The sequence below is a fragment of the Diceros bicornis genome, chromosome 3, assembly GCF_020826845.1.
Source record: "Diceros bicornis minor isolate mBicDic1 chromosome 3, mDicBic1.mat.cur, whole genome shotgun sequence".
Classification (NCBI taxonomy): domain Eukaryota; kingdom Metazoa; phylum Chordata; class Mammalia; order Perissodactyla; family Rhinocerotidae; genus Diceros; species Diceros bicornis.
Genome location: NC_080742.1, coordinates 52,387,411 through 52,409,688, shown reverse-complemented (window position 1 = coordinate 52,409,688; position 22,278 = coordinate 52,387,411). Strand labels below are relative to the sequence as shown.

Genomic DNA, 22,278 nt, shown 5'->3' with positions numbered 1-22,278 from the left:
ACGTTCCAGAAATTATTCATTGTGTGTGTGTGTATGAAAAATCACATGCATTTCTCTTCCTTTTCCTACCTCTCCTAGTAAGAGAGAGGTAGGAATTGAAAGGAGACTCATTTACCCTGGTCTGGCAAAGCAGAAGCTTAGGGCTTTTCAAATTGTTACCAATGGCATTACTCTTCCCTCTATGCCTGTAGACTTTACAGCTCGTCTATGGAAAACTGAAATGATCATCACCCCTTTGTAAGTCTCTTTTCTGCTTCTTCCCAGATTTCCAGAGCTTTCTGATTCTCTGCCTGAATTGCCTCATACTCTGAAGTTACCTTTTTACCTCCATTTCCCAACAAAATTCTAATTTTTCAGTGTTGGTGATTTTAGGTAGATGTGAAGGAAGGCTACTTTTTTTAAAGAAAGACTCAAAGACTCATCCTTGAGTGAAGGAGATATTTATTTTTTTCAAAGGAGAGAAAAGAAGCTGATATTTAGTGAGTACCTACTATGTGTCAGGTCTTTTACTAAATATTTTGTATATATTATCTAATTTTATCTTTGTAACAGAAGTATTATCAGGAAACTGATGCTTGGAGAAGTTCAGTAACATCCCCAAGGTTACACAGTGAGTGAATGGCAAGAGCCAGGATTTGAACAGAGGTCTGTCTTTGACTTGGAAGCTTTTGCTCTTTTCAATTATATGATGCATATTCACTAATTAATGAAATTAATGTGTGAGACATTTTAGAGAGTGTGTGCAGCGTCTGCCTTGATGATTCTGAAATGTAGCTACCTGTTATCTGTTTATAAACTAGACTACTAGAAAATAAAGTGCCTGGATTCCTTTGGGATCCGTAATGTCAAGCCACTGATCACATACCACCCCCCCTTTCTCTCTTTAAGGTGTTGTTCTGCACCCACGGAGTTTGTTGGAATTAAATAATAATTATCTATAATAATGGATTGTATAGTGAGTGGGTATACAGTGGGTTGATATCCTACAAAATTCTTTGAAGAAAACATAGTGGTAAATCTTTATTGGATTGGCAATCTTGGATTTGGCAAAGGATTCTTATATACGACACTAAGAGCATGAGCAACAGAATTAAAAATAGGACTTCATTAAAATTAAAAACTTTTGCATTCCAAAGAACATTGGGAAGAAAGTAAAAAGACAACTCACAGAATGGGATAAAATATTTGCAAATCATATATGTGATAAGGGACTTGTATCTAGAATATATAAAGAAGTCATACAACTCAAAAATAAAAAGACAAGTAACTTAATTAAATGGGCAAAAGATCTGAATAGACATTTCTCCAAAGAAGAAATACAAATGGCTAATAAACACATGAAAAGGTGCCAACTTCATTAGTCATCAGAGAAATGTAATCAAAACCACGATGAGATTACAACACCCACTAGGATGGCTATAATCAAAAGGTCAGATAACAAGTGTGGAGAAATTGAACCCTCACACACTGCTGATGAGAATGTAAAATGGTCCAGCCACTTTGGAGAAGAGTCTGGCAGTTCCTTAGACAATTAAACTTAGAATTACAATATGACCCAGTAATTCCACTCCTAGGTATATGCGCAAGAGAAATGAAAACACTTGCCCGCATAGAAACTTGTATATAAATAGCAGCATTATTCAAAAGATAGAAACAACCCAAATGTCCATCAGTGGATGAATGGATAAACAAAATGTGGTGTACCCATGCAATGAAATATTATTCAGTCATAAAAAGGAATGAAGTATTAATACATGCCACAACATGGATGAACCTTGTAAACTTAAGTGAAAGAAGCCAGTTACAAAAGACCACATACCATACAATTCCATTCATATGAAAGTCCAGAATAGAGCAATCTGTAGAGACAGAAAGTAGATTAGTGGTTGCTCAGTGCTGGGTGGGTGTGTGGGCAGGGGTAGGATAGGGGGAGACAGGCAGGCACAGAGTGATGGCTAATGGATATAGGATTTCTTGAAGTGATGAAAAGGTTCTAAATTTGTGGTGATGGTTGCACACATCTGTGAATACACAATATGTTGCACATATCTGTGAAAAACCATCAAATTATATACTTTGGGCAAATTGTATGGTATGTGAATTATATCTCAGTAAAGCTGTTTAAAAAGTTATGTCCAAGTCCTAACCCCCACTACCTGTGAATGTGACCTTATTTGGAAAAAAAGTTCTATGCAGATGTAATTAAGTTAAAGATCTTGCGATGAGATCATCCTGGATCTGCGGTGGGCCCTAAAGGCAATGATGAGTGTCCTTACAAGAGACAAAAATGGAGAACACACAGAGAGACACAAAGGAGAAGGCCATATGAAGTCGGAGACAGACTTTAGCGTTATGCTGTGGCAAGCCACAGAACCCCAGGAGCCACCAGAGGCTAGGAGAGGCAAATAAGGATCCTCCTGTGGAGAGAGCGTGGCACTGCTTACACCTTGATTTCAGACTTCTGGCCTCCAGAGCTGTGAGAGAATAAATTTCTGTTGGTTTAAGCCATCATGCTTATGGTAATTTGTTGTGGCAGCCGCAGAAACAAGTACAGCAAGTATTGAGAATCTACAAAATGCATGGGTTTGAAATCCTCCTTTACCGCTTAGTATCTGCAATCTTGGGCAAGTTATTTAAGGTCCCTATATCTCTGTTTCCTCATGTGTGAAATTAGGATAACGTTTCTCAGAGAGTTGTTATGAGGATTAAATGAATTAATCTTAAAATAGTGTTTGGCATATTGTTAAGTACTGTATGTGTTAGCTCTAAGTTCCTGTAAGTCTTAGTTTCACCTCTGCTGTACAGAGCTGTTATTCCTTTTCTAATGCTTTCCATTCAAGTGACAATGTCAGAATCTCTTGCTTCTTTGTGAAGAAAAGCTACTTTTTATTGCTCTGATCACTATGGGTTAAGGCCACGTAGAATCTGTTAACAAAACGGGATAGGACCTTTATTGATTTACTAATTTAACAGATGTTTCTTCATTACTTTCTATGTGCCAGGCACTGGGAATATAGCCCACAACAAAATAGTCACAGTTCCTGCCTTTGGGGGCTAATAGGAGGTGTTAGATTATCAAATCACACAATATGTGATGCCAGATTGTGGTAAGTCGAAAGAAAAAGTAGAGTCTCATCAGTTTTTAGTAAAATATGCATTACATTGGGAGAGAGGGCAGTTAGGGAAGTTCTCTCTGAAGACTAGACATTTAGGCAGAAAGCACAAGAATAGGTAGATTTTATCCAGGTGAAGAATGGGGACAGAAGAACAGTTTTCTTTAAAAGTGGAAGCCTCAGTCTCCAGGCTTCTAGAGATTTCTGATAGACTGAGTACCTACCATATGTCTAGTAGTCCACTTAGTGCTATGGAGAATAAAACAGATCGTTAGATATCGCAAGGTTTTAGATGTGTCTCAGGTGGCAAGGCTAATTAATATTACAAGAAAGTTTCTATTAAAATTGTATTTTGACTAACAAAGTGCAGAAGTAGGTTCTTTTTTTGTTTTTTTTTTTTTTTGCTGAGGAAGATTTGCCCTGAGCTAACATCTCTTGCCATTCTTGCTCTATTTTGTATGTGGGTTGCCACCACAACATGGCCGACGAGTGGTGTAGGTCTGTGCCTGGGATCTGAACCTGCAAACCTGGGCCGCTGAAGTGGAGCATGCCAAACTAAACCATTAGGCCACGGGGCCGGCCCCTGAAGTAGTTTTTGAGGAGGAAAAAATAATAAGTAATTAACAAGAGTCATTTCATTCCTGACAGAAAACTACATAAATATTGTGTATAATCTTTGCTTACTAGCACACAGAAATGATGTAGTCTGAAATGAAAGTCATGAAGACCATCTCTCAGATTCCTGAATAGAAATTAGAAGGTTCTAGGACACAGACTCAATTATTAGATTTTCCTTTTTTCCCTCTTCCTTGAGATATGTAAGTGGTTGTGAGGAAGGAAAGAAGATGGGTTCTGGGTAGCTGCCCCTCCCAGATTAGTAAAGAGTGAAGACTTGTCTTTGCTTCCTGTCTGCAATTCCCACCCCTGTCCCCAACACACAGTGGGAAAAGTTCTGTAGGTGGTTCACACTAAAACCTGAGAGGTTAAGTGATTTGTACAAAATCACACATGACTTAGTGGCTCAGCTACAACTAAACTTGCGTCTCTGGCTTCCCAAATTAGTGTTTTTTTTCACTGATACATGCTGTCTTTGCTTATCCATTCAATTAGCAAGTGTAATTGAAGGGACTCTAATTAGTTTGGCTCCTAAAGGCTTTTGTGGTTAGTGTCAGACTGGCAATCAGGTGTTTTTTTTCCCCCAGCTTTTGAGTTGTGGCCAAATTTTGTCAGTCAATTATTTTAGAGTCTTGAAGTCGTCACATGGAAGGCAAGATGATTTGAATAGTTGGACATACATGTCTGTCTGTCTGCCTAATAAACATGCTGTCTGTAGGACAAATTAGTGACTGTTATTAGAATGTACCAAATGTATGTAGTCATTAGATATGGAGCAGTTGTGGCCAGTACAGTGGTGACATTTCAGCTATCACTATCATTGTGTGTTTTTTCCAGATCTGTGAGCTTTGACACTGCTTTCCTCTATAATTGAGGGGTTAGCAGTACTCTGGCAACCCAAGCATCCCAAGAAGCAGATGCTAGGAATGCAGGGGGCTGATTGGCCGCGCCATGCACTTGGCAGTTGCATGAATTGGCATTGCCAGTTCAAGGGCCTGAGAAGCTTGGAGGTGTAAAGTGTCCTGAGACCTGTGAATTAATTGTTGGTGTCCCTGAGGGCAACTCTCAAGGAGTTATCTAGACGGAACTGAATTTCCTTCAATGGAAGAGACTTTCTCAATTCCTAAGAGAAAGTCTGAAATTGATTCTTAGACCTCAGGGCTTACTGTAGTCCCTGAAAGATCTAGAGAGATGGAGCGGCGATAGAAGGAAAGGCCGCTGAAAGGTATGCCACTGTTTTGCATTGTGTTTATTACTTCATTTAAGTAGAAATGAACAGATGGGGCTTTCTATGTAACCCATATTCTTGATACAGTCCAGGAGTGGAGAATTATGACTCCTCCTTCAACTTTTCGTTTTCTTATCTCCTCATCTTAAATGAGCTGTGTTATTCTTGAGTGAACTTAAACTGTTTGCCAGGAAGTAGTTGCCTCTTTTTGAATCTCAGTATTTATTTGGGTGTAGGAAAGGTTTTCATTTAACTTCAGTGTTTCTTTGTAATTTGACAGAAAAATTTTTTTTTTCAGAATTATTTGTGGCAAATCCCCATATATCAAAATATATGTGTTGAATGTGCCACATTGTAGACTCTGAAATGCTGTATTGCCTTTAGAATGAAACATTAAAAGACAGAGAATATCTTTTTTTTGTTTTAGGACATTAAAAGACAGAGAATATCTTTTTTTTGTTTTAGGATCTGAGATGTTTTATATTATCATTTAATGTTAATACACAAACTGCGAGGATACTTGCCTGAAATTTTAAAGTATGACTTATGAAATTACTTTATATTAAAACTACATTCATCTAGAATTTGATATAGAAGCCAATAGTCTTTTATAGAAAATTGAAATGTAATGACTTCTAGCTTGTAATATTTAGTTTACACGCTGTGTTTGGCTTCCCATTCTTTCACTTTCAACAACTGCCCATCAAAGACAAAAAGGAAATGTTATGTAAACTTCCACCACATGAAAGGCATTCCCATTCCCAAGATGCTTACGTGTCACTTCACATTTCCTAGTAGAAAATATGTCAGTTTCTAATACATATGTAAATTATTCTATGGAGAAATCCTCAATTATCCTCCTGATAGTCCTTTGTCTTTTTTTTAAAGAGAGAAAAGGATTTAGAGGAGCTTTTGTGACAATTGTGGTGATGGATTCTTTTTGTCAAAGGAGAGTTGGAGCCAAATAGTGAGCTCCTGGTCTCCTCTCAGCTGTTTGGTTGCTGACTGGCTGGCCAGGTATATCAAGGTGTATACTATATGAGAGACAGCAGGGGGCTGGGGAACTGTGAGTGAGGGTGCGTACGCCCGTGTATGCACCTACATACACAGAGAATAGACAGAGCAGCTTTCCTTTACAGTATGTTTGTGGTCATCGTTAAAGCAGAAATGAGGGTTGAAATGAGAGTGCAGCTTGATGCCTATTCGTATGTCTTTCTTGTATATACAGTTTCCACATGAGTCCTGGTACCCCACACTCTCAGCCTTCGTGGTGGTAGTCACAGTGCAGTAAGTGCTCATGTCCTTGTCCTGACCTTTTCTTTTCTCAAACAGGCTTAATTTTGTTTTTTCCCTTGAAAACAGAGACTGCAGGATCATGGTGATTGGGGCTTGAGAATCTACTAGGGGATTTTGCTGCCCATGAAATCACTAGTGAATCCTGTACTTTGGCTACCAGCTCTGTTGTACTAGAATGTTTTTCTTAGTCAAAGTATCTACCAAAAAGTATGCTTTAAGAATCCAAGTTGGAGGAATCCATGAGAAGTGTGTCTGTTCCCAGGACTGTTGGGTTTTGCCCTTTCCCCCTCAACTCACTTCACACTTTTTAAAATAAACAGTTGATTTGATTCCATAGAAACTGCATCTGTATGTGTGTAAGGAATGGACTCTGTATTTCAGGCAGTAAGCTATTTTTTGTCATTTGGAAACAAGGATTAGTTTTTATTCACTGTCACTGTTATCGGCATGCATAAGTGGATCCTACTTGTGCTCTAGAAACTGCTTGCATTTTAATTTAAATAATGTGCCTTTGCAATTTTTTTTAAAGGTAGTGTCTTCCCCAGCAGATGTAGCCGAAAAAGCTGACAGAATTATTACAGTGTTGCCCACCAGTATCAATGCAATAGAAGCTTATTCTGGAGCAAATGGAATTCTAAAGTATGTATTTCTCAACTGTGGATATTTTCTTGTTATGATAGTTCATGCACTTCACTTTTGTTAGAACTGTTAGGAAATTACAATGATGTTTGTTAAACTTTTCTATACTGTTTTCTTATTTCTTAAAAGTCAATGGTGTGGTTTCTCTCTCATTGTAAAGGGTTTATTTTTTCACTGAAGTCAAGTATGTGACTTTTGGGAATAAATTTTTTTGCTACTGTTTCTTTCCTATAACTCTTGCATTAAACTTATGCTTTCATTGGTAACATGTTTAAAAGACTTTTAAAGTTTGCATTTTAAACTGTACAGATGTTACAAGCATAATTTTCTTATGGTTTATAGAAATTCAGGGAAAGGTTTCTATGAAAAATAAAACCAAACATTGGAAAGAACACCATTATTTAACATTTTATTATACAATAAAAAGTTATTGTATGTCCTCTGGGTTAGTACATCTGTCGTAAGAACTTTGAGAAGTTGGAATTAAAGGTTAGCAGTAGCTCTTTAAATAAAATATGATTTAGGTCAGAGTTTCCTAGCCAGTGCCTAGCTTCCCTGGCTTTGAGAACCTTTTGGTTAATTGCTGCCTATTGCCAAACCCTTGTGGTTATGTTGGGATGACAGCGGTTGAATTCCCAATTTAGTTTTCTGGTCTTACTGATTCATGTTCCTAACTTGTTTTGTTTTTGAATTTCAGCAAAGAGCTAGAACAAACTGTAGAAACATGAAGGGCTAAAAGAAAGGGTTTAATTTCTTGAAGCTGTAGTACATGAGATTTGAGGTTTTGGGAAATTGAATTGCTTTTGAAAACTAACAAACTTGGAAGCAAAAGACACTTGGATATTAGGCAGAAAACTGATAAGATAAATGTTTAGATTTCAGGGAAGGTTGAGAGACACTTATTTTGGATGGAGCCCTCAGGCCCACAGTGTGTGTGGTCCTGAGACGACCTAGCTGTCTCGTTACCTGGTCTGTTCCAATTATGGCCCTGCTTTGCCGCTCAGGGAAAAGCTACTAAAAACTTGTGTGGAGACAAAATACTACATTTATTAATATCCTGTACTAAGGTATATGGTGGCCAGCTACCAGAGCACTTTTGTCTAGGGAGTGCTTTGAAAGAGTTTGGCTTTATGTTGAACTGTAATTTGCATCTCATGGGTGGTTATTTATTTTCTTCTGGGTCAGTATCATTTCCCCACACCCAGTGCATGTGTCATTTTTGAGAGATTTCCCATTTGCTTAAAGATTTAAGATCTTAAAACTGTTAATATCACAGAAGACTGGTAAACTTAATTCTCATTTTTTAGGTTGCATCAAGTAAAACTCTGCATACTGAGGTGATCTGTAATGGCGTATGTTATTTCTTTTCTGGGAAATATATACCCAATCATTGAATTTGGATCAGATCAATTCATATATCTAAAAGTATTGTTTACAGCATTTTGTGTGCTATTTTTTTCTATAGGAAGATTTTTCTTTTCTTGTTTGTAGTTCTTAGAAATGATTTTCTGTTTTCCCCTTCAATATTTATATTTATTCATTTCTAATTTTCCAATCATAATTAGGATTAAATGTCCTCTAGATTAGTTTATCTGTAGTAAGAACTTGGGGAAGTTTGAATTAAAGGTTAGTCATAGCCCTTTAAATAAATTATAATGTAGGTCAGAGTTTCCTAGCCAGTGAAGATAGGCGTAGATTATAGTTAATAAGGAAACTATGTAGGGATATACTCTACTTACAGTACAAATAAAAATGTTTTACTATAAGAATGCCCTTTAAATATTGACGTAAAATATGATATATGAAAAGACTGTTTCTGCCCTTTACCAATGGATATATATAAATTTGCCATAAAGAACAAAAAGACTTTGTCTAGGAGATTTCCAGGTCCATTCCTATATTTTCCTTTCTGTCTGTTTGATGTTTTATTTAGTAACTTTAAAAAGTTACAGTTATTAAAGAATATGCCATCCTGAAGCAAATGACTAAATTTCAATTGCTTATGTTTATTCTACCTAGTGGAAATGACATGGATATGTGAAATTTGCAACATGGCTTGTTAAAGACAAATAAATTACTTTTTAAAGAGACCTAGCTACTTTACAAACAAAAATTGAAATCCTACCAAATAGCCCTTTTAAAGTTAATAGGTGTTTTAAATTGCTTACATCTTAGCTTACTTATATTAATATGGTTAGTGTGTATTTCACCTGGAACCAGAATTTATATCCCATAGTTTATTAGATTATTTTGGTTTGTTTGAAAGAGTTTGGGTGTACTGTGAACTATAATTGATGTGAAAATGAATTTGAGATTTTGAAGCAGTTCTAATAATGTTTTTAATACTAAACCAAAGACCTCCTTGATATCTGGCAGCTTTTAGCAGATTCTGCTTCTGTAGGCAGTTGCGTGAATTCAGAGTTGTAAACTGTATTTTTAAAACTATAAAACTATAGTTTTTTTAAAACTATATTTTTGTATATTTACTTAGAAAAGTGAAGAAAGGCTCACTATTAATAGATTCCAGTACTATTGATCCTGCGATTTCGAAAGAATTGGCCAAAGAAGTTGAGAAAATGGGAGCAGTTTTCATGGATGCCCCTGTTTCTGGTGGTAAGTGTAGCTAAGACATATGCACATCTATTTCTGTTTGTCAAAAGTAGCAATTATGGTTTTGTGGTACCCAAGATATATCCAGTTATTTTTAGACCTATTACAGGATTCTCAGTTCCCTCATTAAAAATAAAAACGGGCTGGCCTGGTGGCATAGTGGTTGGGTTTGTGTGCTTCGCTTTGGCGGCCCGGGGTTCACAGATTCGCATCCTGGGCACGGACCTACACACTGCCCATCAAGCCATGCTGTGGTGGCATCCCACATACAAGATAGAGGGTTGGCACAGACGTTAGCTCAGGGAAAAAGAGGAAGATTGGCAACAGATCTTAGCTTAGGGCTAGTCTTTCTCACCAAAAAAATAAATTAATTAAATTAAAAACAAAACAAAACTTACGTTATTTAGTACTCTCAAAATACATTGCTTGTTCTAAATTCAAATAAAAAGATGTCACAACTTTAAAAAGTTGTGAATTTTTGGTCCAAATTGCTGTGGGTAGGGATAGATCAATTCCTAGAAAATTTAACTTTTCAGAACAGATTCAAGAAATAATTAGCTTTGAATAATCTTGTAACTATTAAAGAAGTTGAAGAAGTGGTAAAAAAGAAAAAATCATTTCACAAGGGAAACATTAGGCCCAAATATTTTTACAGATGAGTGTTACCAAAATTTCAAGGAGCAGATCATATCAATTTTATACGAACTTTTCCAGACAGTAGAAAAAGAGGAAATACTTCCCAACTCATTCTATAGGACCTGTATAACTCTGATATTTAAACCAGACGGGAACATTATGAGAGAGAAAAATTATAGGTCTATATCAGTCATGAATATAGAAGTAAAAACTTTAAAAATGTATATTAGCAAACTAAATCCAACCATGTATAAAAGAGATCAGATACTACAACCAGGTTTGGTTTATCTTATATATGCACAGATGGCTTAATATTAAAAAATCTATAAATATATTTCATCACATTAACATACTTAAAAATCATATGATCATCTCAGAGGACAAGGAGACCCACTAATAAAATTTTAACAGCTTATTACTATATCAAATATTAATAGTGGGTATCTGGATATTTTGGAATGGCAGGATTATGGGTATCATGATTTGTCATAATTTCCGCGTTTTCCAAAATTACTGTAATCAAATACCATACACGCACACACGGGTACGTAATTACAGCAATATAGCGGTAGACAGTGGAATAGCAATTTTATTCCAATTACATTAAGTTTGATTATAGGCTTTGGAATTAAAAGAAAACAAAATATGATAATTTAAATCAGATTCTATTTTTTCATAAAGAACATAATGGTCTTGTTGTAAGGGTATCTTATATCTCAAACATTTTTTTTTTTTTTTTGATTTTTATTGATATTTTAATGGTTTCTAACATTGTGAAATTTTGGGTTGTACATTTTTGTTTGTCCATCACCCCATATATGACTCCCTTCACCCCTTGTGCCCACCCCCCACCCCCACTTCCCGGGTAACCACAGTCCAGTTTTCTCTGTCCATGTGTTGGTTTATATTCCACATATGAGTGAGATCATACAGTGTTTGTCTTTCTCTTTCTGGCTTATTTCACTTAACATAATACGCTCCAGGCCCATCCATGTTGTTGCAAATGGGACGATTTTGTCTTTTTTTATGGCTGAGTAGTATTCCATTGTATATATATACCACATTTTCTTAATCCAATCGTCAGTCGAGGGACACTTAGGTTGCTTCCACTTCTTGGCTATGGTGAATAATGCTGCAATGAACATAGGGGTGCATAAGCCTCTTTGGATTGTTGATTTCAGGTGCGTTGGATAGATTCCCAGTAGTGGGATGGCTGGATCATAGGGCATCTCTATTTTTAATTCTTTGAGGAATCTCCATACCGTTTTCCATAGAGGCTGCACCAATTTGCATTCCCACCAGCTGTGTATGAGGGTTCCTGTTTCTCCACATCCTCTCCAACATTTGTTGTTTTTTGTCTTGGTGATTATGGCCATTCTAACGGGCGTGAGGTGGTATCTTAGTGTTGTTTTGATTTGCATTTCCCTGATGATTAGTGATGTTGAGCATCTTTTCATGTGCCTATTGGCCATCTGTATATCTTCCTTGGAGAAGTGTCTGTTCATTTCCTCTGCCCATTTTTTGATCGGGTTGTTTGTTTTTTTGTTGTTCAATTGTGTGAGTTCTTTATATATTATGGAGATCAACCCCTTGTCAGATGTATGTTTTGCAAATATTCTCTCCCAGCTGGTTGGTTGTTTGTTCATCTTGATTCTGATTTCATTTGTCTTATAAAAGCTCTTTAGTCTGATAAAGTCCCACTTGTTTATTTTTTCTTTAGTTTCCCTAGTCTGGGTAGGCATGTCATCCGAAAAGATTCCTTTAAACCCAATGTCAAATAGTGTGTTGCCTATATTTTCTTCTATGAGTTTTATAGTTTCAGGTCTCACCTTCAGGTCTTTGATCCATTTTGAGTTAATTTTTGTGAATGGCGATAGCAGATGGTCCACTTTCATTCTTTTGCATGTGGATGTCCAGTTTTCCCAACACCATTTATTGAAGAGACTTTCCTTTCTCCATTGCATGTCCTTAGCACCTTTGTCGAAAATTAGCTGTCCGTATATGTGTGGTTTTATTTCTGGGCTTTCAATTCTGTTCCATTGATCTGTGTGTCTGTTTTTGTACCAGTACCATGCTGTTTTGATTACTATTGCTTTGTAGTATGTTTTGAAGTCAGGAATTGTGATGCCTCCTGCTTTGTTCTTTTTCTTTAGGATTTCTTTAGCTATTCGGGGTCTTTTGTTGCCCCATATAAATTTTAGTATTCTTTTTTCTATTTCTGTGAAGAATGTCATTGGGATTCTGATTGGGATTGCATTGAATCTGTAGATTGCTTTAGGTAATGTAGACATTTTAACTATGTTTATTCTTCCAATCCACGTGCATGGGATATCTTTCCATTTCTTTATGTCATCATAGATTTCCCTCAATAATGTCTTGTAGTTCTCATTGTATAGGTCCTTCACCTCCTTGGTAAGATTTATTCCTAGGTATTTTATTCTTTTTGATGCAATTGTAAATGGTATTATCTTTTTGAGCTCTCTTTCTGTTAGTTCATTATTAGCATATAGAAATGCAACTGATTTTTGTAGATTGATTTTGTACCCTGCAACTTTGCTGTAGTTGTTGATTGTTTCTAACAGTTTTCCAACAGATTCTTTAGGGTTTTCTATATATACAATCATGTCATCTGCAAATAGTGAGAGTTTCACTTCTTCGTTACCTATTTGGATTCCTTTTATTCCTTTTTCTTGCCTAATTGCTCTGGCCAAAACCTCCAGTACTATGTTGAACAGGAGTGGTGAGAGTGGGCAGCCCTGCCTCGTTCCTGTTCTCAGAGGAATGGCTTTCAGTCTTTCCCCGTTGAGTATGATGTTAGCTGTGGGTTTGTCATATATGGCCTTTATTATGTTGAGGTACTTTCCTTCTATTCCCATTTTATTGAGAGTTTTTATCATAAATGGATGTTGTATCTTGTCAAATGCCTTCTCTGCGTCTATTGAGATGATCATGTGGTTTTTATTCTTTGTTTTGTTGATGTGATGTATCACGTTGATTGATTTGCGGATGTTGAACCATCCCTGCGTCTCTGGTATAAATCCCACTTGATCATGGTGTATGATCTTTTTAATATATTGTTGTATTCGGTTTGCCAATATTTTGTTGAGGATTTTTGCATCAATGTTCATCAGCGATATTGGCCTGTAATTTTCTTTCTTTGTATTGTCTTTGTCTGGTTTCGGTATCAGGGTGATGTTGGCCTCATAGAATGATTCAGGAAGTGTTCCATCTTCCTCTATTTTTTGGAATAGTTTGAGGAGGATGGGTATTAAATCTTCTTTGAATGTTTGGTAAAATTCACTGGAGAAGCCATCTGGTCCTGGAATTTTATTTTTTGGGAGGTTTTTGATTACTATTTCAATCTCTTTGCTTGTGATTGGTCTATTCAGATTCTCCATTTCTTCTTGGTTCAATTTTGGGAGGTTGTATAAGTCTAAGAATTTATCCATTTCTTCTAGATTGTCCAATTTGTTGGCATATTCTCAAACATTTTTTAGTATAGGTGGAGGTATAAATAACTGTTAGCCCCTCTAATTGTTATATTGAATTGGTTAAGTAGGATTTAGATGTAAAGATTTACAGTGTGGTATAGGCACTTTGGTCATAAGATACTAATAAGCAGTTTTAAGCTTGGTGTTGGTGTGTTTTTTTATAGACTAGAATTAATAAACTGAACAGTTCTTCTTTGAGTGGTTCTGTTATTGAATTTGAAAATTTATATGGTACATATGATCTTGCTGTTGGTTGACTTTCTTTTGCTTCAAGAGTAAAGCCTGAAATTATTATTTGATAGTGAAGAATACCAATTCGATTTTTAAACATTATTTTATTTTTTAAAATATAGTCTTTTATGTGATAAAACTTTGAAATTACTCTTGTGTTCTTAGTGAGCTATTTCTTAAACCCTGGTTTGTGATTTTAGGGTGCAAAAATGCTAGTTTATAATAGTGAATACACCTGAATCTGAGCTATATTGTAGATTGAAAGCTCCGTGTAGAGATGGTTTGTGACAATTCATTGGTTGACACATGATCATTATGAGATTGGCCAGTATATAATAGAAACTTATGTTTTTCTTCTCATAGTTATTGTTTTTATATTTTTAATATAGTGGATTAAAAATAGCTCCACTTTCTCAGTTAAAATAGAGGAAACTTTCTGTAAGTTAAATAGGCTGGTTTAAAATCATTTTATTTTAACTAAATAAAATTAAGGAAAAGTGACCTGGGAAAAGCATGGCTTAGACACCCAAGATGGGCCCACAATTTTATATAGTTCTCTATTCGTCAGTCTTGAAACATGGAATATTTGAGGTAATTTGAATAAAACCTTAAAAATTTCCCCCCATTTTCTCCCTTTCTCCACACCTCTGATCTCTTCTTTATCCTAGACTTTTAAAAAATGCATTGACATGTATTCATATAGAGATATTACATACATATATGGTAGTATTCTGAAAATATAAATGGAAAATATTATACTTCTTATTCTGTGGTTAGCATTTTAAAGAGAAGTTTTTTAACCCAAATAAATTTAAAATTGTATATATTTTTGAGCAAGTGATTGGTTTCTTCAGTCCAGCCTTTTCCTCTGCTTCCTGCTAACTGTTATTCTGGGGAATAAAGTGAAAAGAATAATTACTGTATCATTTTACCAGCCATGGAGTAGTAGATTGAAGGTTTTCCCCAGGTTTCATTTTGGTATTTATTAGACCCACCCTATAGCAGCTCCTCCCCATTACAAATAATACAATTTTATTTAAGTTCTGTATGACTTTTTTTTTTAGTCAAAAGCAAATGATGCTTAAATTTCATCCTGAAACCAATGTGAATAACTGTTTTATACTTGTATAGTATATACAAGTTTATACTTGTATAGTTATCACTTTATAGTATAGATATTACTTTATAAAGTCCTTTGGCATGCCTCAGCTGATTTGGTGTTTCCTTTTGAAGCTGTCAAACTGTACATACCTTTACCAAAGCCCACATTACGTTATATTTATAGGCATTGATTCTCTTCCTCCTTTAGAGTTTAAGCTTTTTGAGTACAGAAAGTGAAGTCTTTCTTTCCCAGTTGTTTTTATTAAATACTGAATATATATACAAAATATTTATAAAATATATAAAGGTATAAAGTATAAGTATACATTGAACTCATGTATATCCCTCTCCCAGTTTGTGAAATAGAGCTTTACTGTTACCTTTGAGGTTCTTGTGTGCTTCTCCCCATCCTATTCTTTTTTTCTCCTTGATTAGAAGGAACCAGTGTCCTGAATTTTGTGGCTCATTCCCATGCTTTTCTTTATAGGTTAGCCCCATATGTTTTCATCTCTAACCAGTAGTTTATTTTCCATGATTTGGAACATTATAGAAATGGAATCATAATGAGTGTATTCTGTGACTTGCTTTTTCACCTCACGTTATGTTCCCATTTGGATTATTTCCAGTTTTTAAAATATTACTCACTTTCTTATACACTGTAGAAGTGTGTTTTTTAGTCTCTGTTTTCCCAGCACAATGCCTGGAACGTAATTAGTCTTCAATAAATGTTTAAAAACTTGGGTTGAGTTCAACTGGAAAAACAACCATGTGAGATAGACAGAACAAGTGGTGATATTCCCGTTTTACCAAGGATGGAAGTAACACCCAGAGAACTTATCTCAAGATCACATTGTTGGTCCATGGCAGAGTTGAAGACTAGTTTTCACCTTGTTGTTCTAGTTGAAGACTAGAAAGGCTGGACTGAAGAAACGAATCATTTGCTCAAGAGTAAAACTAATTTAATATTCTACTGAATTAGGAAATATTATTTTCTGTTAAGTTCTGATTTATTCTAAGAGGAAAATAAAAATTGCTAAATGGAAGGCTGTTCTTTAAATTATAAAATCATTCTCATTATTTGGCTAAAACTAGTAAACAGCTAATGTGGTACACTGTTACAGTAATGGTGCTTAATGACTCACATCTTTGAATCCACACTGTGTAGCCACTCCTTACGTTGACTCTGGGCTTAGCCATCTGACTTGTTTTGGCCAGTGGTGTGTTTGCATATGTAACACAAAGAATTCAAAAGTACTTTGTACGTTGAGTCTTGCCCCCTCTTGCTTCTGGGAACTCGTCCACTGCCACATAGAAAAGCCTGGACTAGCCAGCTGGAGACATGTGTTAATCACCACGCGTGCAAGTGAGGCCGTCTTGACCATCCAGCCAGAGTCAAGTTCCCAGGTGACTGCAGTTGCATTAGTGACCTCAGGCTAACCAGAAAATGAACTGCCCAGCTACGATAGTCTAAATTGCTCACCCACAGAATTGTGAGCAAATAAAGCCACTAAGTTTTGGAGTGAGTGTTATGTAGCAGTTGATAACTGATGGAGCCAATATAGTTGATATTTCCCTAATTATGTAGAAGTGTTTGTTACTTATTGTATCAATTAGTGTGCTACTTATGCTTATTTAGTATAAGTGTTATAAATCCTTTCTGAAGGAGGATTATTGTAATGTAGTTAGCGTAAAGGCCAACTTTAATGCCAAAGCTAAGTTGCTAAAATGAAGTTTTATTAAGACAGTTCAGAAAAGAGTTATGTTTTCTGTAAACAGGTTCCTGACTTATGTCTCTATATTTATGATTACAAAGGGGAATGTCTGACTGTAGCTACCTTGGTGAGCTGATATGAGATACCCATATTTAGTAAGATCTGGAAAAGTAAGTTGGTGAAAATGCAATAAATGTCATTATAGTGTTCTTGTGGACTGCTGGGGTTAAATAGTGTGTCTAGTTTTTAAGTGTCTGTTGTGCTCTTAGAATTGAATTTTATTATTAGAAGGGACTTGAGTGATGATTTAATTTGACTCTGTTATTTTGTAGATAGCAAATTGAGGTCCAAAGAGGTTAAGTGACTTGCCCAGGGTTCTCCAGTTTGATAGCAGATCTAAGACTAGAATCCTACTCTTCCAGCTCAGTCTAAGGTTCTTACCACATTCCGCTAGACCTTCTTCCTTTCACTCCTATCCTGTGGTGGCCTTCTGTCTTTTTCATAGCAGTTGCCTACTGTTAACTCCATTTCTAACAATTTTATCTACCCCAGTGGCTGGTGCTGTTATCTTCTGTCTTGCTAGCTGACCTTTGAGGGTTGAGGGGAGGAATTGCCTTCTTTTCTAATCTGGAAGGGGCCTAACATTTCTGTTCCAGAGTCATTTGAGAGGAAGTGGTTGAGAAGCCATTATTCTCGAATCTGGAGAACCCCAGAGAGATCAGATCAGTCCTATTGTGTTAACCCCAACCTGGAATATTTATTATCTGGCTATGAGGAGTCTTCTGTTCTGCAGTTGGGTTGGGATAGAACCAGAGTTTTTGGGTCCTTCCTGTTGGGGATCCAGCTGGCTGGTGTTGTCTAATCAAATAAATCTCCAGAAAAAGAGAAAGTAAAGTGATATTTTGACATATCCGTAACATGTATGAGTTTGACTGGGACAGAATCTGTTCTGAGGTATAAGGACTTGGAGTTGAACATGATTATACCTGAAAGCAGAGGGATGAGAGGATTGTTTTGTATAGCAATAATGAGGCTGTTTTCTGTGTTCTCATAGTATAGTATCTGTGCTGTTGCAAGGACCACTGTATTGTGCTTATGTTTGTGCCTGTTTCTGCCACAACTAGACTCTGAAGAGGGCAGATTCTATGTCTTTTTCAACTTACTATCTCCAGTGTATATCTCCTGGGGGCCTTTAATACAGTCTGGTTGATTAAATCAAGAATCTTCTATTTTTTTAAATTCAAGATTAATGCTAAATATTTTGAGCCTTCTTGCAGTTATTTCTCAACTCCTGAACTGTTCTCCAGATTATTTATCTCCAGATTATTGACCTCTCTCTGAAGTTAAACTAAGTAACTGCCTCTACGTGTTAACATCAGTCAGAAAGTAAGTATTTACTGTGTTCAAAATGTTATACAGTCAGGCATCACTAAACAAAGGGGATATGGTCTGGGAAATGCGTTGTTAGGCAATTTTGTCATTGTGCCAACATCATAGAGTGTACTTACACAAACCTAGATGATATAGCATACTACACACCTGGGCTGAATGGTACTAATCTTATGGGACCACCATCGTATATGCGATCTGTTGTTGACCAAAACATCATTATGCAGCACATGACTGTATTGTAATATTAGACATGCTTCCACTGGGAATTGTGACTATGATCAAAGTGGTAGGGTTAGTATAAAAGAAGTAGAATAATATTCAGAACAACTTAAAGAGGAAGTCTTTACATTAGAAATTTAGAATTTAGAAAAACATACTATTAAAATGATTTGCAAATAGTTACAAAATACAAAATAATACAGTACAGCAGTATTCCCAATACTTAACAACTAGAAAGAGAACTCTTCATTAACAGTTTTATCACAGCAACATGGTAGGCATTGTAGGGAAACACTGTCTTTGTCCTATCTGGGGTAGTTATTAATACTTATTTTGACTTTTATCTTATATTCATCTCTTTGGATATTTAAAGAGAGAGAGCAACACCAAATTTGATTTATACGCCTGATTCCAGGGCAACAGAGGATTTTTAGTTTTGGAAATGGAAAATTTATGTTAAAGATCAACTAGGGAACTCAAAGATGATTCCCAGTTACGTCTGCAGGGAACCAATGGAATTTGGAATTAGATTTGGTAGTTCTTTAGTAAATATTCTTTAAGCAAGAAAGAAAGGAAATTGGTTAGTTCATCTAATTCTGTTATCATCTTTAGTTTCATCTTTTTTTGTGCTTCTGTTAATACATTAAAAGAAGTTCACTTGGATATTAGGGAGAGCCTGGAACTTTTAGAGAGAGAAAGTAACTCTAAACTTGAAGGTCTTCATTTTTTTGTTCAATGAAATGTCTTGTACTTAAAATTACTATATTTATATAATTCTTACAAGATTATATACTGTCTTCTGTTTATACACTCTTACCTAATCTTCTCTGTTATGCTAACAGCACCTTAATTGCAAGGGACATGCTTCATTCTTCATTTCATGCAATAAACATTTATTGAGTACTTCCTATGTGCTAGGCATGTTCTGGGCACTAGGTTAGGGCTTTAAAGATGTTCAAGGTCTTCTGCCTCATGGAGTTTATGATTTAGTAGGAACAGAGATAATAAATAAACAAAAATAATTTCAATGGTAAGTGCTTTGAAGGAAAAAAAACGCAGAGTAAACAGTTAAGGAGACAGACTAAGGGAGGGCCCTTTTACGTAGAGCGGACAGGATGCCTTCTCTGGGGAAGTGACACTTAAGCAGAGATCTGAATGCACAGGTCCAGGGAAAGAGTGTTTCACTGGAGGGAGCTATTCTGTAAGGGCTCTGAGGCATAAAGAAGCTTGGTATGTTTGTGGAACATTTATCTTTGTATTACAAGGAGTTAGCAGGTAGTTTCGCTCAGATTTGTTAAATTGAATCAGCTATAAATTGACTCCCCATATGTCTAATACCATGCCTTTGTTTAACAGTTTGTGGTTGTCAAAGTAAAGCTAACTGGGCTTTATGTAAATTAGCCCATGACACTGACCTCATAAGTATGTGCCCTAATCTATTTATCTGTCTTGTGTAAATTACATCTTTATGAAAGTTGTAATTCTTCTTTAATGTCAAATGTTATTTAGTCACACCATTTTGGATACACACATTTTTTTTAGTGTGGAGTGGGTCTGCTACCACCGAGTTAGTTCCAATTTGATCAGCTCTCTTGTATAATAAATGCTAGACATAAAGCAAATTAAAAACTATTGTTTGTGACTAATGACCAAATACTGTTCAGTCTGCTCCAAGGACGTAATTACAGCACTTAACTGTGCTTGAATAATTGAAGAATAAACTCACTGATTGCCTAATGTGTCTGTAGATATGCACAGAGACCTTGAGTTGAAGTGACTCTGAAGTGGCACTTGTAGTTAGCCCAAGGCTTTCCATGCTGGCAAGCCTCATTGATTTGCTAAACTGTATTGCTCTAGTTAGGGATTAATGTCAAAATTAAATAATTGAACTTGTATGTATGTGTTTGTATAACAGTTCCCTACCAGGAGACCAAATTTTATACTCTACTGGGCTGGGTTAAGTTTTAGTAATTTGTTTGAGGTATTCTTAGAATATGGAGTAGTAAGCACAAAACCTACTAAGGAGTTTCTCTTAGAGCACTAGACTTGTTTGCTAAATTCTTCAATGAAGGTCTCATACAGACTCCATTATTGTTTTTAAAATCCTGTGTGCAGTCTTGGCCTTTACTGCTCACTGAACTGGATACCTACTGTTTTTCCACCAGATCTGTATCTAATTTATGGTAAAGGGACCACAAAAAACAAAAATTATTTATATTTTTGGCACATAATACCATTATAGTTAAGGGTCTGTTGGCATTTCCATTAAAACATTTTCTTAGAGAGGTTTATAACTTGGCAATTTTACTTGGCTTTGGGCTGAAACTATTGCTATTTCTGTCCAAAAGCAAATTCTTTTACCAAATTTTATATAACTGAATTTCCCTTGGTTTATAATGTGTGGAGGGGGAAGGGCTATCACAATAGGTCTTTTTTGATGTTCTCACAAGCTGGTTGATTACCCAGTAGAGTTGTGTGCAGCATATGTTCTTACATTTTAGTTTTACCTCAGTAAGAGTGTTTTTTTAGTGTTTTGAGATAAGTTGGTTTAACATGGTAAAGGTAATTCACTTCATTGGTTCTTGCCTTCAAAGAATTGTACTACTATGATGATTTTTAGTTCTTTTAAAATTATCAACTTCTATTTTTATTATAAAATTTACAAGTACGTTGTGGCATTAACTTTTGTATGAGAGACTGGAATTATTCTATCTTGAAAAATATTAAATAAAATAAGCCTCTCCTTGGTCTGATTTGGTGGTATTTAAAACTTTAGTAACTCAGATAATTAAAATTTTCTTTGAACTTTGTTTGATGGACAAATCCATTTCCTTAGAAATGACATAAGATTCATCAATACCAATACACCAGAAATGAGTTAATTATGTTAGCCATTTACATTTACCCGTAATTTTGCTTATCACCCTGTGTCCATTAAGTAACCTTTTTGTCTCTGGAGGATACCTTTGCCTGGGATTTTCTCCAGTTTGAACAAGTAGTTCAGAATGTTTGGTAAATAAATTCCAAGGATTTCTTTGAAATTAGTCCCAAAGAAGAGATGCCCATAAAAACTTCTTTTTACATTCTTTGGCATGCCTAAGACTCCCTTAGAACAGTTGCCATGGACAAGAGACCCTATATACGGTGTTAATGAGTTCTTGAAGACTGCTGACTCACTGCCCAATAATAATTTGTCTCCTAAGAAAATAGTAGAAAAATGGGTCAGAGAAGGCAAAGTGATCACTTCACTCAGTGTTTGTATTATTGCTGTTATTGTTAGTAATAATTATTATTGCTAACAACAACCTAGTTGATTTCTAAGAATTTTACTCTCTTGCAGTTTGCAATTCCCTCTTCTCCAAATCTGCAGGCCAGATTTTAATTGCTTTGCAATTTCCAGTCAAGTAACCATTACTGGGGTTGCTCTTGCCAGGCTCTGTCCTGTGGTGGAGGGACACTGTGTTCTCTTCACATGGTTATGTTGGAAAGTGCATGGATAAGGCAGGGGTCCTGCCTGAAGTAATCCCAGGGTATTTTTAATGTCCTTTAATTGCCATTCAGGATGTAAGTCAGACCAGACACAATTGGGTCTGCTCATGTAGTTCAGGACTGCCTAGCAGTGTTTATATAAAGGTGAAGTAGATTTAGCAAATAAATCTCCTGAAGCTATTACTTATTTATAATTTATTGTTCATTAACATCTATTGATTCCTAAGCACTGTGAAATTAGTTCCAGTATACCTTATGTATTATATGTCTTTATTTTGTTGTGCTTGTGATCCCTGGATAGCATTGGGAGTGAAGGACATGGAGGACATGGAATTAAGAATTTGACAAGGGCTGTGTCATCATGATCAAACCGTTATCAGACTTATTTGCAGTATTCTAGATGTCTGATTTTCTTAAAGAAAGACAATTTGATAATGTTAACAGATAAAAAGTACATTGAGTTTAAATCCTTCTCTGTGTATATTTGCCCCGTGATTCTATTTTGT

The 22,278-nt window shown here is 35.8% G+C and overlaps 1 protein-coding gene across 1 annotated transcript in view; it reads left to right on the top strand.

Moving 5' to 3' along the window:
• HIBADH (3-hydroxyisobutyrate dehydrogenase) overlaps positions 1 to 22,278 on the top strand; it is a 113,561-nt gene that overhangs the window by 11,880 nt on the left and 79,403 nt on the right. Inside the window, exons 3-4 of the mRNA XM_058527518.1 lie at positions 6,782 to 6,891; positions 9,383 to 9,504. Of these exons, the coding sequence (XP_058383501.1) occupies positions 6,782 to 6,891; positions 9,383 to 9,504 (232 nt within the window). The remainder of the gene's footprint in view (positions 1 to 6,781; positions 6,892 to 9,382; positions 9,505 to 22,278) is intronic.